The sequence below is a fragment of the Emys orbicularis genome, chromosome 4, assembly GCF_028017835.1.
Source record: "Emys orbicularis isolate rEmyOrb1 chromosome 4, rEmyOrb1.hap1, whole genome shotgun sequence".
NCBI lineage: Eukaryota > Metazoa > Chordata > Testudines > Emydidae > Emys > Emys orbicularis.
Genome location: NC_088686.1, coordinates 88762398 through 88781505, shown reverse-complemented (window position 1 = coordinate 88781505; position 19108 = coordinate 88762398). Strand labels below are relative to the sequence as shown.

The 19108-nt window shown below is 40.2% G+C and overlaps 1 protein-coding gene across 3 annotated transcripts in view; it reads right to left on the bottom strand.

The window, feature by feature from the left end:
- Positions 1 to 19108, bottom strand: part of NELL1 (neural EGFL like 1) — a 445942-nt gene that overhangs the window by 187404 nt on the left and 239430 nt on the right. For all 3 annotated transcript variants that reach the window (XM_065402716.1, XM_065402717.1, XM_065402718.1), the window contains one exon: positions 15336 to 15458. In XM_065402716.1, coding sequence (XP_065258788.1) covers positions 15336 to 15458 — 123 coding nt within the window. The remainder of the gene's footprint in view (positions 1 to 15335; positions 15459 to 19108) is intronic.

Sequence of the window (19108 nt, the reverse complement as noted above, 5' to 3'; positions counted from 1 at the left end):
TTTTACACCCATCATGAAAAGACTAAGCACTCTGGTTCCAAGTAACTGCAGGTAGGCTCCTCATGTTCCCTGGTGCAGTTAGCTCTACCTTTCATATTTAGGAATGTAACAGTACATTCTAACAATTACAAACTGAAACCAACTAGATACTGAAGATTGAGTGACTAGAGCATAAACTCTATTGTTTCAAAGACAGCAAATCAACCTTTCAAGTGAAGAGCATGTTCAAGGATTTGAACCGTTCTAGATATTGTTGAAAACTCAAACAAGATCTTAATATCTAGGGAAGAAAGAAAATATTAAGTAAGGTGGCATCTGTGAGTTTCAACCATTCAATGGCACCTGGAAAGACTACCATTGACTTCAATGGACTTCAGATCAGTCTCCTTTGCTATACTGGAGTTCTGAGAAGTCTCAGGACCCCCAGCTATGGAAACAGTTATTTATGGAAATGGTGTCACAACAGACCAGAACTGGGGTAAATGAAAAGTGGATAATAATGTGATTAAAACCAAGAAAAATCATTATATTTTTGCTTTTAGAAAGCACAGCCTCTTTTAAAAAAGCAAGAGAAAAGCAATGAATATGTTTAATATTGAAAGTCTTGGATTCCCAGCAGTGTTAAACAGAATGTATTGTCTGGAACCAATATATAAAGGCAGGGTCTTTTTTAAGCTTCTTGTTTGTTGATACTGACTGAGTGGTTATGAAATTGCTATTGCTTTGAATTAAACTGGCAAGCTTATCTCATGTGGATCATTCAGTACAAAAAGAAAAGAAAAACCTGCCTGGGGAATTAAATATCTTCCCAGAATTATTTCCCAGCCTATAAAGGTTACTGGATCAATACAGTTCAATGTGTGAGGTCAAATGAGGCTACTATTCCCTTTTAAAAAGCAAATCTTTTGTTTGGACCATCTTAATTTTGAACTGGGTTTTTAAATTGACGAGAGGGCATCATCAGCATGAAAAACATGGTGCTTTTATGCTGTTTAAGTAAATAAATAAATATTTAGAACACCAGTCTGCATTTGCAAGCCTCATGTTGAGAAGTCCAGACCAAAAAGGGCTACATCCCAAAATACACAATACGATGTCAAAATCAAGGATCTGGTCCTGTAAAACCATATTTCCACAAGACTCAATATAACTCCCAAGGAAGACACTGAGAATCTCTTCACTGATTTCAGTAAGCTTTACTGTAATACCCTTATTCATGTTGTACAATACTTCTGAGCCCAGAATGGTCCCACTCATTTCAATGGAGCTAATCTGGAGCAAACCAATACTCAATGTGAGTAAAGGTATCAGAATTTGAACCTATCAGAGTAAGATCAGGCCATTCATAAGAACATAAGAATGGCCCTACTGAGTCAGACCAAAGGTCCATCTAGCCCAGTATCCAGTCTTCCGACAATGGCCAGTGCCAGGTGCTCCAGAGGGAATGAACAGAACAGGTAATCATCAAGTGATCCATCCCCTGTTGCTCATTCCCAGCTTCTGGCAAACATAGGCTAGGGACACCATTCCTGCCCATCCTGGCTAACAGCCATTGATGGACCTATCCTCCATGAATTTATCTAGTTCTTTTTTGAACCTTGGTCTTGGCCTTGGCCTTCACAACATCCTCTGGCAAGGAGTTCCACAGGTTAACTGTGTTGTGTGACGAAACACTTCCTTTTATTTGTTTTAAACCTGCTGCCTATTACTTTCATTTGGTGACCCCTAGTTCTTGTGTTATGAGAAGTAATAAACAACACTTCCTTATTCACTTTCTCCACACCACTCATGATTTTATATACCTCTATTATATCTCCCCTTAGTCGTCTCGTTTCCAAGCTGAAAAGTCCCAGTCTTATTAATCTCTCCTCATACGGAAGCCATTCCATACCCCTAATAATTTTTGTTGCCTTTTTCTGAACCTTTTCCAATTCCAATATATCTTTTTTGAGATGGGACGACCACACCTGCACACCGTATTCAAGATGTGGGCGTACCATGGATTTATACAGAAGCAACATGATATTTTCTGTCCTATTATCTATCCCTTTCTTAATTATTCCCAGCATTCTGTTTGCTTTTTTGACTGCCACTGCACATTGAGTGGATGTTTTCAGAGAACTATCCACAATGATTCCAAGATCTCTTGAGTGGTAACAGCTAATTTAGACCCCATCATTTTATATGTATAATTGGGATTATGCTTTCCAATCTGCATTACTTTGCATTTATCAACATTAAATTTCATCTGCCATTTTGTTGCCCAGTCACCCAGTTTTGAGAGATCCTTTTGTAGCTCTTCGCAGTCTGCCTGGGTCTTAACTATCTTTAGTAATTTTGTATCATCTACAAATTTTGTCACCTCACTGTTTACCCTTTTTTCCAGATCATTTATGAATATGTTGAATAGGACTGGTCCCAGAACAGACCCCTGGAGGACACCACTATTTACCTCTCTCCATTCTGAAAACTGACCATTTATACCTACCCTTTGTTTCCTATCTTTTAACCAGTTACCAATCCATGAGGGCACCTCCCCTCTTATCCCATGGCAGCTTACTTTGCGTAAGAGCCTTTGCTGAGGGACCTTGTCAAAGTCTTTCTGAAAATCTAAGTACACTATATCCACTGGATCCTCTTGGTCCACATATTTGTTGACCCCTTAAAGAATTATAGTAGATTGGTGAGGCATGATTCCCTTTACTAAAACTATGTTGACTCTTCCTCAACAAATTATGTTCATCTATATGTCTGACAATATTGTTCTTTATTATAGTTTCAACCAGTTTTCCCGGTACTGAAGTCTGGCTTACAGGCCTGTAATTGCCGGGATCACCTCCGAAGCCCTTTAAAAAAATTGGCGTCACGTTAGCTATCCTCCAGTCATTTGGTACAGAAGCTGATTTAAATGATAGGTTACAGACTACAGTTAATAGTTCTGCAATTTCACATTTGAGTTCCTTCAGAACTCTTGGGTGAATACCATCTGGTCCTGGTGACTTATTGCTGTTTAATTTATCGATTTGTTCCAAAACCTCCTCTAATGATACCTCAATCAGGGACAGTTCCTCAGATCTGTCACCTAAAAAGAATAGCTCAGGTTTGGGAATCTCCCTCACATCCTCAGCTGTGAAGACCGATGCAAAGAATTCATTTAGTTTCTCCACAATGGCCTTATCATCCTTGAGTGCTCCTTTAGCACCTCGATCATCCAGTGACCCCACTGGTTGTTCAGCTTCATGCTTCTGATGTACTTAAAAAAAAATTATTACTTTTTGAGTCTTTGGCTAACTGTTCCTCAAATTCTTTTTTGGCCTTCCTACTGGTCTTTTTACACTTAATTTGCCAGTGTTCGTGCTCCTTTCTATTTTCCTCACTAGGATTTAACTTCCACTTTTTAAAGATGCCTTTTTTCCTCTCACTGCTTCTTTTACAAGCAGCCTTAAGTAATCCTGTTGAACTCAATGGGACTACTCACAGGAGTAAGACACTGCAGGATCACGCTATAAATTATTTCCCTTGCAAATAGGTGCTTTACATCATTTGGACCCAAAGGCTGTTTCTTGTATACAATTCATAGTTGTTTTGCTCTGGCCCACTCTGAATTCAGCCAATGTAAATCAGTGTTACACTGATTTCCACTAGCTGATGGTACAGACCAGTAAAAGGAGCAGTATCTGGCCCCTGGCAGGGCCCATGATACATACTTTAAAAAGATACATTGTCATGATTTATACTAATTAATAAACCACCTTTAACAAGCTCACAAGTAGTACTGGATCCATTCATGGATGCAATTCTCCAGCCTCTTATTCAGAGATGGAGTCCTGAAAAATTTAGAAGAACTATTTATGTGTCTGTAAAGGCTGAAGACTCAGACTGTGTGGTATAATTTAGAGCTGAATGTAAAAATATTTCCCTAGACTTTCAACTTCTTTCATTGCCAGATTATCTGTTCTATTACATCTTGGTGCTCTATGGACAAGAAAAAAATTAATTTTATTACATTCTAAAACCAATGCAAGGACAGCATTCAAAGCTGCAATAGTTTAGAAAGTTTACATAGTCTATTTGTGTAAATGTCTTTCTTCAGACTACATGAATCTCAATGGACGCAACTTTAAAAAAAAAAAAATCTAGCATTCCATACTGAGAAAGGAAAAGAGAGGAAAATAATGAACTGGAGGAAGTCTTTTCTCTTACTTATAATAAATCCAGCAGGCTGAGTTGATGTATAATCACAAACCTAAAATATAGAATTTTCTGTATTATTGCATTTTAAAATTTTTATTTAGGCAGTAGATTAAAGAGTGTGGGGAAAAAACCTGTAGTTTAAATGTACACATTAGTCCACCCCAAACCTACAAAAGCACGGCAATCAGAAGCTACGGAGAAAGCCTTGTGCATTCCTTTCCACTTTCACGTTACCTATAATGCTGTCAATAATATAATCCAATATGCCATTAAAGGCTTTCAATTCCACCTCCAATGGATACCAAAAGCCATCCATGCCTCAGCAAAACCACATGCTTTTATAGCAATTATATGAACACACAAGCACATTTGCTTGTCACACAATACAGGCATTTGGGATGTCAGTCTGCCTTAACGCTGTCAAGGTCAGTGCAAAAGGGACACAAAGAAAAGTGAGACAATCCAGTGGGAAAAAATTGTCAACAGGGATGATTTTGAAACTTTTATTATTCGTTCTTAGCAATTCATTTTTTCATTAAATCACCATGAAAAATTCAAATTGTGTTCAAAGTTTGTATTCTACATTTTGGATTTTGCCATTTCCAATAAGGTTTTTACAAAATAAAGGTTTAAAGTGCTTTGTGACAGAGCACGCTTTCTTGCTGCTCTGGCGCTCCTGGGGATTAGCTTGTCACATAGCAGGGCCGCCCGGGGGGGGGCAAGTGATTAAAGAGCCCCGCCAGAGCTATGCTGCAGCGCTGTCCAGGGACGCTCCTGGATGCGACGCGCTCAGGCTCCGGGTGAGCGGGGAGCCGGGGGTAAGGGGCCGGGGGCCGGGGGGTTGGATAAGGGGCAGGGAGGGGGCAGAGGTTGGGGGGGCGGTCAGGGGACAGGGAACAGGGGGGTTGGATCGTGGGCGTTCTGGGGGTCTGTCAGGACTCGGCGGGGGTGCATAGGGGTCGGGGCAGTCAGGGGACAGGGAGCAGGGGGGGTTGGTGGGTGTGGGGTCCCGGGGTGGTGGTTGGGGGGGTCTCTGGGGGACAGAGAGGACAAGGAGCAGGATGGGTCGGGGATTCTGAGGGGGGCGGGCAGTCGGGGGGCAGGGCCAGGCTGTTTGGGAGACACAGCTTTCCCTACCCTAAAGCTTATCAGCAGTTTGAGGCTTGCAGAAGAGCCAAGCTGTTAGCTTTTCCATTAGGGCTGCCGTCCCTTTCACTTCTCAAATGCCAAATTATAGTCTATATTTAATTTCAGTGCTATAGGGAGATTCATATCAGGGGAGGGTAGCTTCATTTAAAATTAGCCACTGGGGGAGGGATCATACGAGAAGAGCAATATCCTACACTACCTACCTCCTTCCCAACCCTACCAAGGGAGATCCCCCTCCCCTGCATTCCCTGAGGCTTCAGAGGGGTTAATTCAGTGGTTCTCAAACTTTTGTACTGGTGACCCCTTTCACATAGCAAATCTCTGAGTGTGACCCCCCCTTATAAATTAAAAACACTTTTTTATATATTTAACACTATTATAAATGCTGGAGGCAAAGCGGGGTTTGAGGTGGAGGCTGGCAGCTCGTGACCCCCAGTAATAACCTTGTGACCCCCAGTTTGAGACCGCCTGGGTTAATTTAATTTTAGCACCCTGTGTCCATTCACATGCATGTGCTATTTTGAGCATTTCAGTTTTCACAACATAGGCTCATCCCAGATTCTGGAACAAGCTCAAATGCTCAGTTCGTGGAGTATGTACATAAGCTATACTAAAGACAAACCCACAGTAACCGTCTCCAGTTTGTGAGGGACCCCATGGAGCTAGTCTCTAGGAAACAGATAAATGCATGGAGGTTAAGTCCATTAATAGCTATTAGCCAGGATGGGTAAGGAATGATGTCCCTAGACTCTGTTTGTCAGAGGGTGGAGATGGATGGCAGGAGAGAGATCACTTGATCATTAACTGTTAGGTTCACTCCCTCTGGGGCACTTGGCATTGGCCATTGTCGGTAGACAGGATACTGGGCTGGATGGACCTTTGGTCTGACCCAGTACGGCTGTTCTTATGTTCTAACCTAAATTAACCCAAAGTTATGGAGACAGATATGAGTCAAGGAAGCCAGCAGAGTATCAGAAACCTGGAAACATCTCTGACTGGATGGGCTCAGGCGTTTGGTCACAAGCTGAGGTGGTTCAAAAGTTTTGGATTTTTTTAAGCAGAATTTTTTTTATTGTTTCTTTAAACAATCAAACACAGCAAGCAGCAAATATTTGGCCACACACTTCTGAAACCCCAAACCATATTCAGGTTTTGGCAGACTAATTTCAGCTTTTCAATTAAAAAAACCACAACAAATTTTGAAGGAAAACAGACATTGTCTGTGATTTTTTCTGCTTTTTAAAAACCCCTAGTTTTCGATCCAAAAAAAGTTTTGACGGAAAATATTTGTCCAACCCTTTTAATGAGCTTTAGTGCCTTTTAGCACTAGCTGATGCTGAGAACCAGTGATACCTTGTAAAGAAGTTTTCTCAAAACTGGGTTTGCGCCAAGATGCGGAAGGTTTATTTTTCCCAGGGCCACCTATGTGGGGGGGTGGGGGGGGGGAGAAGAGCAAGTAGGGCAATTTGCCCCGGGCCCCACAGGGGCCCCCACGAGAATAGAGTATTGTATAGTATTGCAATTTTTTTTTATGGAAGGGGCCCCCGAAATTGCTTTGCCCCAGGCCCCCTGAATCCTCTGGGCGGCCCTGCCACATAGTCTGACGATTGCTGAGTCCATCATGCCATTCACTCACTGCATGGGCTCTCTCATGCTCCTGGAGCTTTCCTCTTCATGGTTTAGCCCTCCGGCTAAAACACATTGAAGTTCCCCCTTCCTGGGCTACTATCAAACTGTCCCCAGCAGTCCCCAAATAGGCTGCTCCTGGCATGCCACTCCTACAGCGTACTGTAGAGGAACCCACGCCTGCCTTCTCCAGCAGGTTCCAATCCAGGGACCCTTGACCCAGCAGCTCAGGTCTTTATTCTCCCAGCCTTTACTGCTCCTTCCTTGGACTGCTTCCTACACTTCCTATTACAGGGCCTACTCTCCTCCCTTGTATCGGGGAGTGTGACTGCAGGCTCTGTTGCCAGCTCCCTGGCTTTGCAGAAGTCCCATATCTTTCTGCCCAGGTAAACTTCATTCCCAATTAAGCCATATTGTATCCTAGTGCCCTCCCAGGTGCAGCCTATGGCTAATTGGCCTCTCTTTCTTATATTAACTGCTACAGGGTTAGTGTGGGGAGAATGCCCCATCACACATTTGCTAAAATTGAACTCTGTAACACAACAATAACTAAAGCGCAGAATATCCTATTTACAGATGGGCAAACTGTGGTGTAAAGAGATTCAATGATACTTACCAAAGGTCACAAAGTGGGTCAGTGGCAGAGGCAGAAATAAAACCAAGTGACCTGATCTTTTTTTCATTTACACCAGCAAAAACCAGGAATAGTTACAATTAAACCACTAGAGTTACAACAGTGTAAAACGAATGTGAGAAAAAAATCTGAATAAAGGAGTCTTGATGGCTCGTACCTGCTGAAATCAGTAGAAACACTACCTGTTTCATATCTACTAGTGGTTTTATTATTGCATTTTGGTAAAAAAATTCTCCTACTTTTTTACTACTGTGCAGTAAATACATTATTTAACAATAACAACTAATGAGATACACATCAACTAATTATAATTATCTATTATTGGGCAAGTGAAGCAGGTCCCTACACTCAACTTGATGGCATTTCTCTGTCTGCCTAATGTGGAAACAGGTTCTGACAAATATGATCTCATGTTTCCTCTTTTCCATTCAAGATTTACCTGTCCTTTTACTTATACTCTCTTCACCCAATAGTTTCTCATCTGTATTTTCTCTATGTTCATTTTACTTTCTCTCTCCTCTATCTGTTTCACTATCATTTCCCATAAGCATGTAGGTTTTTTTCCCATATTAAAAATGTTATCAGTTCACACACTCAGATTAAACCTCTTTTAGGTGACATTTCTGTCAGCTCATGTATTGCATTTCAATATTGTTAAACATAGCCATTTTTGAAATTACCAAGAAGGGTATAATTACGGAAAGGACAGTACTTCCTGTTTGAATAAACAAGTTGTCCATCCACTTATCTAAAATGTTATTTAGACAATGTGAAAAAGAATTGCTTTATTGATGTAAGTTAGAAAAAGTCATTTTCAAGCCCCTATCATTATCATCCAGTAGCCACCTTGAAAGTATTAAAATTATAATCTCCACATTCTTGTTACCTTGTAAAAGACACAGCCTACTGCCCACTGTGTTTTTGTCACTCTTCCACAGCTGTCTATACATACAAATGAGATGGCCATTAAGTGGAATTACAACTTTCAGTGGTAGCCATAGGCATCTTCCAAGGCACATATCTATGAAGGGATCAGAACTAAATTCCAGGCCAGTCCAGATCTTCCCTGATCTTCCAGTAGCATTTGACCCCTCCCCACATTTTAAAATAATGGTATTCCTCTTTGGGACTTGGTTGCACCCTACCATCTTTTACACAAGCTGCAGCACTGAAAGGTTATGAAACATGATTGGGAAATAAAAGTGCCTGGTGGCCACTGGAAAAATCATGGACTTGGTGAATTTGCTGAGAGAACGTATGGGAATATAACAAAAGAGACACCAAATCTCAGCCTTTCCTAGGGACAATCATAATAAGGCTGTCCCTAACAATTGGTACCAGAACTTCTGAAAGTTTTTGAGGTTTCACTGTCCAGGTACCAAGATTAGGATGCACCTGTTTGCTCCAATGCTTAGGACTGTAATCTAACTATGTGAACCTCCATCTATAGAAAGTAGGATGCTAGTGAAGGCAGGGGGCTGGACTCGATGACCTTTCAAGTCCCTTCCAGTTCTATGAGATAAGTATAGCTCCATAATTTTAAATTCATCAGTGAATAAGTGACTAAAGTCTAATGCAGAAGCTGTAATCTTGCTGAGAGAATAAGAAAATGCTTCCAATGTTTCTGAGGGGTTTTTAAAAATCAGTTTAACTCTTCTCCTAAATTTACACCTCATTGAAAACCCAAAATGAGATATTAATAAAATAGTAACTCTAACAATTAGACACAGTACTCAAAATGCAATAGACAAGTGCAGGCACTTGTCTAAGTTCAGCTCACTCTGGAGGAGCGAGAGCTACAAGGATTATCACTTATCTCTCATCCCTAAGGGGAATAGCTATAGATTTACCTTGTTTAAGAAGTTAATCAAATCACTTTAAATGCATCCATGGGCAGAATCTGGTCCTATGAAAAAAATTTGTAGAACAGGAACTATGAGCTAGGAAAGGCCAGCATACTGCGTCAAGGTCTCAGCTCATAAAACAAGAAAATACAAACCAATCCATTTCATCTCAACCCAAACACACACTTGATAGTGGCCTTTTCTTTCTGAGAAATAGGTCTGCAAACCCCTTTCATACTGACATACACAAAACCCATATTCAAGCCCTGAGAAGAATTCACACAGGAACACCAAAAGAGTTCACGCTGATCAGGAGCTAAAATCTCTGTAATGGAGCAGCATGCCTTCCTCTATAATACAGTCACTCTGATTTCTTTGGTGTGCCTAATGCTACTGTCTGTGCTACACATGCCCAGACCTTGTTCAAGAATCAAGACTGTGGCTTTACTCTTACACAGCTGTAAACAGGGACCAGAAGAGGGCTTCTTACATCATCATCTCCCCCACTAACACAGAGATATGTTTGTAACCCTCAAGACACTTTAGCATGCCTATCCTTATTTCTTCTCTAGACAAATCAGTGGGTGACATTTTCCCCATAAATTTGATCTTCTTAAATAATTTTCAAACTTGTTGGTTCTATTTCTATCTACTACTGAAATGATGGCCTGTTACAGGATCACTCATGTACAGCAAACTGAAGAAGTGGAACATCTGTAGTTAGATGTTTTCAAGTCACCAGGGCATGATGAAATACATCTCAGAATACGCAAAGAACTGACTGCAGAGATATCTGAGCCATTAGTGTGATTATCTTGGAAAAGTCATGGAAGGTGGAAGAGATTCCAGAGGACTGGAAAGGGGCAAATATAGTGCCGATCTATAAAAAAGGGAATAAGGACAATCGGGGGAATTACAGACCAGTCATCTTAACTTCAGTACCCGGAAAGATAATGGAGCAAATAATTAACCAATTAATTTGTCAGGAAAAAATTGGGTCAAACCAACCTAATAACTTTCTTTGACAAGGTAATAAACCTTGTGGGAGGGTGGGGGTGGTGGTAAATGTGGTATATCTTGACTTTAGTAAGGATTTTGATTCTGTCTCACATGACCTTCTCATAAACAAACTAGGGAAACACAATCTAGATAGAGCTACTATGAGGTGGGTGCATAACTGGTTGGAAAACCGTTCCCAGAGAGTAGTTATCAGTGGCTCTCAGTCAAGCTGGAAGGGCATATCAAGTGGGGTCCCACAGAGATCAGCTCTGGGTCTGGTTCTCTTCAATATTTTCATCAATTATTTAGATAAGGGCAAAGTTTGCAGACAATACCAAGCTGGGACGAGTTGCAAGTGCTTTGGAGGACAGGACTAAAATTCAAAATGATCTGGACAAGCTGAAGTAAATAGGATGAAATTCAATAAGAACAAATGCAAAGTACTCCACTTAGGAAGGAACAATCAGTTGCATGCATACAAAATGGGAAAGGATTGCCTAGGAAGGAGTGCTGCGGAAAGTGATCTGGGGGGTCATGGTGGATCACAAGCTAAATATGAGTCAACAGTGTACCGCTGTTGCAAAAAAAGCAAATATCATTCTTGGCTGTATTAACGGTAGTGTTGTAAGCAACACACGAGAAATTATTCCGCTCTACTCTGTGCTGATTAGGCCTCAGTTCTGGGCATCACATTTCAGGAAAGATGTGGACAAATTGGAGAAAGTCCAGAGAAGAGCAACAAAAATTATTAAAGATCTAGAAAACATGACCTTTGAGGGAAGACTGAAAATATTGGGTTTGTTTAGTCTGGAGAAGAGAAGACTGAGGAGGGACATGATGATAGTTTTCATGTACATAAAATATTATTACAAGAGGAGAGAGAAAAATTGTTCTCCTTAACCTCTGAGGACAGGACAAGAAGCAATGGGATTAAATTGCAGCAAAGGCAGTTGAGGTTGGACATTAGGAAAAACTTCCTTACAGTCAGGATGCTTAAGCACTGGAATAAATTGCCTAGGGGGTTGTGCAATCTCTGTCATTGGCGATTTTTAAAAGAACGTTAGACAAACACCTGTCAGGGATGGTCTAGATAATACTTAGTCATACCTTGAATGCAGGGGACTGGACTAGAAAACCTCTCAAGGTCCCTTCCAGTCCTACAATTTTATGATTCTCCATCCTCTACCCTCAAACTTTTCCATTTTCTTGAGACTCTATTACTAAACCACTTTACTTTGCATTCTGTCTTTGTAAATTAATTGGCTTTGTGCTACAGTATTAAGTCCTCTCCTGAAGTCTAGCTGATTTGCTCTACAGCCATGGTTTCATCCTGACCTACTAATTCCATAGTGTATTCAAGTCATTCAAGCAAACTTGCTTGGCATGAGTTTCCTTTATGTATCTGTGCTAGTTTCTATTTTCTGAACTGCAATATATAATATTATACATTCTTGTTCCTTACCAACATTTTTTCTGTAGCTAAAAGCAACTTTATAGGTATATAATCTATATTATATTAGCCACATTCCAGTCCTCTGTCTTTGGCGCTATAAATACTTTTGCCACAGGCTTTCCCATTTTCCTTGTTACTGCCTGAAAAGTCCCAGGATGTAATTTATCTGACTCTGCACCTGGTATTTTGTCAAGTTTATTATTTGCTGTGACACCATATCACACAGTCTTGCCATTCCACTTCACCTCAACCTTCTTTTCCCATCTCTCCCCCAACAAGATGTTCCTCTCTGCAATGTTATAGTCCACTTCTACATTGAGACCAAGAATTTGTTTATGCCCACAGCAAATAAAGGCCACATTTGTCTTTACAGTGCTACACTTGCCCAGCAGTGACCTTCCTGTCTCTTTGCCTATGTGTTTGCTTCTTATGCATCTATAAAGGTTTACTTTTGTTCATCTTCAGGTCTCTTGCTATTTTCATGTCAATTAAACTTAAGTAGTACATATTTTTGTGTGTTACATATTTTTTTAAACAGACATGCATTTTGTTTTTGTCTGCATCCTTTTACACCATTCTTCTTACTGATTATTTCCATGTCCACTTTGATAGCATCTTGTCCTTAATTACATTCTGAAATTCTCTAGTCCACTATATTTATGAAGTAGACACAATCCTTTGTGCATGAAATAAATGTTCCTACTTGCTGCCTGTTACTGTGTACTTTTATTAATGATTTTGTTTTCCTCTTCCTAATATTTTTATTCATAAATCAAAACAGATTGCCGTCTCTACTTCCCAGATTCTCTCTACTTTCCTCTTTACCTGACTATTTCTCTCTTTCTCACCCTCCTCCCGCCCCCTCCCTACACAGAGCGTTAGTTCAGGTGTCCTGGACAAACTCCTATCAGGCTACTTTCATTATGCCTACTCCAAAGCTCTCCATGTAGTTTCATTTGGCTGCATTATTCCCCTATACTTGCTATCCTAAAATATTAAGAATAATATTCTACATTTCTATAGAGCCTTCCAAGGATTGCTGAGTTTGTTGATTACGCCTCACAACATGGTTTTCATCATCCACATTTTACTTATACAGAAAATAAGGTACAGAATGGTCATGTGACTTGCCCAAGGCAACGTGGAAAGTATGTGGCAGAACCAGGAATAGACTCCCACGCCTGTGTTTTGGCTACAAAATCATCCTTTCCCTGTTGGCATGTGGTGTTGCTGTGTGATGATAATAAGCTGCCTTGATCCACCCTAGAGGTGGATCACGTCATTAGTGGCTGAAATGATTGTTGTGTATATATACCATTTGTAAAAGTTTACAAAACACTTCTAGACCATTCAAGTAAATTATGATATGGGCCAGATCCTCAGCTGGTGTTATCCTCAGCATTGCTCCTTTGACTTGACTGGTGTTATGCAATTTTACTACTAAGCAATCTAGCCCATTATTTTACAGCCTCTGTGTTTACTGATTACCAAGTCTCTTACCACTCGAGTACCATCTAAATTATCCATAGCTCCTTCTGTAGAGAGAGAAGAATTTCTCCATAGCTTCCCATGAAGGGGCTTCTTCCCATCTGGAATATTAGAGAATATCACTCACTTTTTCAAGGTCCAAAATTTTTCAACATGGGTTCTGTAGATATATTTCCCAGTTGGGACGTAAACAACCACAAAATTCCACAGCTCTGTTTTTTGCATTTCCATGTTAGCCACTTTTTTTTAAAAGGCAGTTATATCTTCATTCAGTTGTGTAATTCTAGGCATGTTGAGAACAAAGCTGGGAGAATATTTGAAAATGAAATGGAAATTCATCTGCTTTGGGATTTCATTTCAAGCTTGAATCTCAGCACAAGTTCATTAAAAGAGTTAAAAAAAAAAAAAAAAAAAAAGAACCCTGAATATTTTCCTATTAAACTACCAGGTTAAACTAAATGGTGGCTGGATGAGTTTTGCTTCAAGTTTTTTCAGCCCTTTCAACCTGAACCTCAAAGTAAAACTCTGGGTGTACAAATCCAGCAAAGTAAAACCAAAAAAATGTCCTGTTTGAGTCAATCAAAAATGTCCTTGTTGCACACAGCGGGGTCAAGAGTTGTCCCACACCCTATAGTCTACAGGGGGAAAAAGCCATTGTCAAACTTAGAGAGTATATTCATTCACCCCTGCTTGAAACTTTATTTGGAAATGTTGTAACTTACAATCCATGCAAGCAAGAATTGGGAAAATACTGGGCAAAACTGATTCTTGGTGTGACTTCTTTGACTTCTATAGGATGAATCTGGACTATTGTCTTCATTACATTCTCATTTTTGCAGTCCCTGCTATGTTCATTTAGAAACCATTTTATTTTTTCTAAATATCTTGACATTGTTGTACATTCCAGAGAGTTAGTCAGATGGAGAGATTATCACATGACACATGCTACTTTGACACATGATAGACTGTGAAAACCTTGGTGAAGAATTTAATCTGGAAGTGGTGGTTCACCATCCATCACTTCAAGACAATTCTACCAATTCATAACACTGAAAGAAAGCTAATATTTCTCCCCAATGCCAAGTGCATATGAATGTTTTCTGGATGCACTATTACTTTACATCAGCAGTAGTTTCCAACAAATTAGCCATTATGGCAATAATGTTTTGGAAGCCAGGAATTGTGGAATCAATGATGGAGCAATTAATAGCATTTTATGAGACAACCGTGAGACATTCCTAAAACACATAACAACAACAGGCATTGCAGGCACAATTCAATGACATTTCCAAGTTGCAGTCATTAGTGAGCCAGCTGGTTGATGGTGTATATTTCCTCTTCTATCTTTATGAAACAGTTTAATCTTTCTTTCTTAAAAAAAGACCAACAAAAACTGCCATTTTACAGCAAGATGGACTGATTCCAGATACTCATGGTCTAAGCTACAGTGAAATCTACCAAATGCAGATCTTCACTTTATAGGTGTGCTGTAAATTAAAACACATCATGGACAAAAACATCCCCATCAATCACTTCTGTAACTTTAATAGCCCATGGCATTGCTACATGATGCTACAAGATTATACCAGTTTAAAGGCTACATGAACCTAGTTTAAAACATGAAGGTGGTAACTTATGGCATATCTGACACTAACTCAGTTTAAGACACAAAACACAGTTTAAAAGCTGCATGAAACAGACTTAAATTACAACTTCAATTGGCAATAAACTTAAAGGGTTTTTTAAAAACAATTCAAAAATACTGTCCTGTGATAGGAGGTTATTCACAAATCAGTTATCTCTATGCATCCTACAATTGCCAGGTGATAATTCAGACAATGAAGCTTTGACAGAGCCCAGCATCATGCGCTACCAGAACTTAGGTGACTGTCAAAAAATATTAATAGAGTCTGTGGCTTTTCTCAAGTTCCTAGATTAACAGACCTACCTCGACAGATGGTCCCATTCCCCACATATCCAGGTTTGCAGGTGCAGCTATGTCCCCTGACAGTGTTAGTACAGATTGCATTCTCATCACAGTTGTGCTGTCCGCTGCCACATTCATCATGCTCTACCAGAAAAAAAATACAAGAGAGAAAAAGATCTGCTTTTCAGTTTGCTGATCTGACATTTGAAAACTGAGTTAGAACTAATATTAAGGATGCCACAATGGCTGAACACAGCAGGGATTCAAATGTAAGAGCCTAATATGGACTGCTTCAATTCCACGACATAATGACATATTCATGGCAGGAGTAGCTTGTTTATTCAGACTGAAGAGGAAAAAACTATCTGGGCAGACTACACAGGGCTACTACCATAATAATCACAGGAAGAAGATTATCACTGCAGCATCTCGGATGTGATAAGCCTCACCATCACTGCCCACTACCAAGTGTGGTAAATATAAATACAAGATAAGTGCTTACAGTGGGGCGTATTGACGGCATAGTCTTTAAAGGTCTAACAGCACTTCCATTAAAACCATTCACATGCACAAATGTATGCTGTGCTAAAGCTTGGCATAAAATAATAATATTCTGTATTTCTAAGGCACCTTCCAGACCAACGGTTCCCAAAGCACCTTCCAGAAATATGGGCCATGTGTTACTCTCATTACTCAAGCTGCCAACAGGGCTGAAGGGCCTGCAACTTACTCTCCCCTCCCTTCCATCTCCTCCCTCCCATCCATATGTGTGATGCTGCAGTCCGCTCCAGCAAAGCACCAGTTTAAGGTTGCCAGCCTCCCACTTCTCATATAGCTCAGCCAGCTCCTCCCTCTGCATATGTGGCAGGAGTTGGAGGGAGGGGAAGAAAGAAGAGCCGCTGACGCATCATCCCAGATGAAATATGGTGACGCTTTGCCTGCCTCTTGCATGTTTTAAGAGGATGATGATTTAATGTTAACTGAAGTTAATTTGTTAACTCCTTCTTTATGGGAAGGAATCTCAGTGCAGTGATGCTTCCAGAAAGCATAGCTATGGGTGCAAGAAAATGGGTGTAATTACAAAGCAGAAATTGAAATGCTTCTTGCTAGTGTTTGTCTTTATTGTTGCTAATACAAAAGTCAAGTTAGTCTTTATGAACTTCTCTTAATGGACACTCGTAGCTGAAAGGTACCCTCTAGTGGGAAAAGGGTTATGCCTTATAAACAGACTCTCCCAAATTCCAGGTTGACACTGTACTTCAGGATAATTCAAACTGTCTGAGTGACGGATTGCAAAGGCTCCGCTAGAATAAATGTTCTTAAAAGAGCATAAATATGTCTTTGCACATTATCTATTGGGTATATAATGTTTCCAAACACATTCGATAGCTAAGTGATATGGGATTTACATAATTTTTCAAAGGAGTATCATAGGGATATTTTGCTCTTTCCTTTTCACTTTTTTTAAAACAGAAAATTCATACATAAAAATGTATCTGGCTTCAGCTGATAAATTCAGACTTATGTTTATGCTCTTTAGTTTATGCTGGTCCCTTGCTCTGCTGCAGAATTCACTTTAGCTACTCTCTGCTTTTCAGACCCTTAGATATTCTGAATGTTAGGCTCCTTCCTGGGCACTATAAACTCTTCTTCTTGAACTCAAAGGAAACTATGCAGCAGCCTAGTTTGTGCAACTCCTGTCTCAATTAAGAAAAGCACCACACACAGCTCAGCCCATGGTGGCAGATTAAGGAGAAGCTTTTATAGTGGTAACCCTCTGACCACCTCCGGAGGCAATTAGACCATTCTATTCTTAAAACATATTTTCTTTTAAAAACAACATTTTCCCCTAAATCTCACCTACAGAGGAAAGTTGGTGTAATTATAATTATTGATCTGTATTTCAGTAGCACCAGAAACACAGGGGTCCCCATTGTGCTAGGCACTATAAACACACACACACACCCAATAAAATCAACCCTGCCCTAAAGAACTGACAATCTATTTAGATTCCCCTCTCACCATTTACAGTAAAAACAATATCCCATCTGAAGAGAAAAACTTGGGTTTGCCAAAACATACAAAACCTTCACCCCTTCGGAGCTCTTCCCAGGTGTTTACAACAATAGGGGTTCTAATGTAGACAAGGTTCCATAGCTGCAGCCTTTTTTTAACATTGATGTCAATTAGATATGTTCTGAGAAATTTAATTGGCACGGTGTTAACAATGGTTCTGGCCATGGGAAAGTGCCCTATACAAGAGAACCCAGCATTACTAACACCAGTGCAACTAAGGGATCCTTGTCCATGCAAGAATTTCCAAAATTGATAACTGTGGGACAGCTGCAACGGTGGGAATTTTTTTTTTTTAAATTTCCCTAGTGTAGACAAGTCTATAGAAGAGTTAGCTACAGCCCTAGTGAGAATGAGTCAGCATTGATCTTCTGTCAGGTTAACAAAAGTCTTGTATTTCAAACACATTAACCTGTGAGAAAAGGAAAAATGCTTAAGACCCTGTCAGTATCCTACTTTGGTTGTGTTTCCTTCGTCCTTTTAAAATTTCACCAAAGAGCGATGTTATTTTTTTTTTAAAAGAGCATTTTGGAGAAATTCCCTTAAGGCCTCACCTTGGCATGATTCATAATGTGTATTAGCAAAACTCTCTAGTGCTTAGTTGTAGCCCGAAAACCTACATCAGTGTCCATAGAAAGTGAAATAAATCTACAAAGAGAATTTCAAAGAAGCAGAACAGAAGACAAATCAGACTGACCAGGATTAGCACTGCTACTCTCGCAAGAAACTGCCATGATATTTTTAATTATTGCAAGTGTTTTGCGACAAATGGCTTAGTTTGGCAATTCATTCAAAAGACACCTCCTCCAGCAGCATGGGGCAATTAACACCGTGCTGCATCATTGGCTCAGTGAGGTCTGTGGAATTCAGCGTCAAAAGGGGAGAATTACAAGACAAGATGGCAACCCAAGATGGAATGTGAAGATCCTGAAAAAGAAAAAGAAATTAAAAAGAAAACAAAAGATCTGAGGTAAGAGAATTCAGAGTCACTACTTGTTGAAAGTATGTCTTATTTTGGCAATTACTCTTTTAGCTGGAACCCAGAAGCGCAGAAAGGGGCATGTAAAAATAAAAAAAATATAATCTCAAAAAGTGGATTTTCAGGGTAGGTACAGAGATCGTATATGTGGGGTGGTGGTCACTATTTTACCTGACTGGTTTCATCTATCCCTGATTTACTATACAATATTGACAAAAGTTGAAGTTGGTGAAAGAGCTAGCAGCAGACAAAGGGTGTGTCTATACTGCAATTAAAATCCCCATGGTTGGCCTGTGCCAGCTGACTCAGGCTCATGGGGTTTGGGCTAGGGGCTGTTTAACTGCAGTTTAGACTTCTGGGCTCAGGCCACAGCCTGAGCTCTAGGACCCTCCCACCTCGGAGGGTCCTAGAGTCCACACTCCAGCCCGAGCCCAGAAATCTATGCTTCTATTAAACTGCCCTGCAGTCTGAGCCCTGAGAGCCCAAGTCCACTGGCACAGGCCAGCCAGGGCTGCCTAACAGCAGTGTAGACATACCCAATGGGAGCATGGGTGGCTTACTGGGAACAGAGATAATGAGAGATGTGATTTACTGATTTCCTAAGTTGAAGTCATTCCCTGGAGTATTAAACATACATTTCAAGAAACAGTAACCATTCAAGAGCAATAATTATTATTATAATAATACTTTGTCCTTATAGACATGTTAATTTCTTTATGAAATCCTTTGAGGTTGTCTTTTC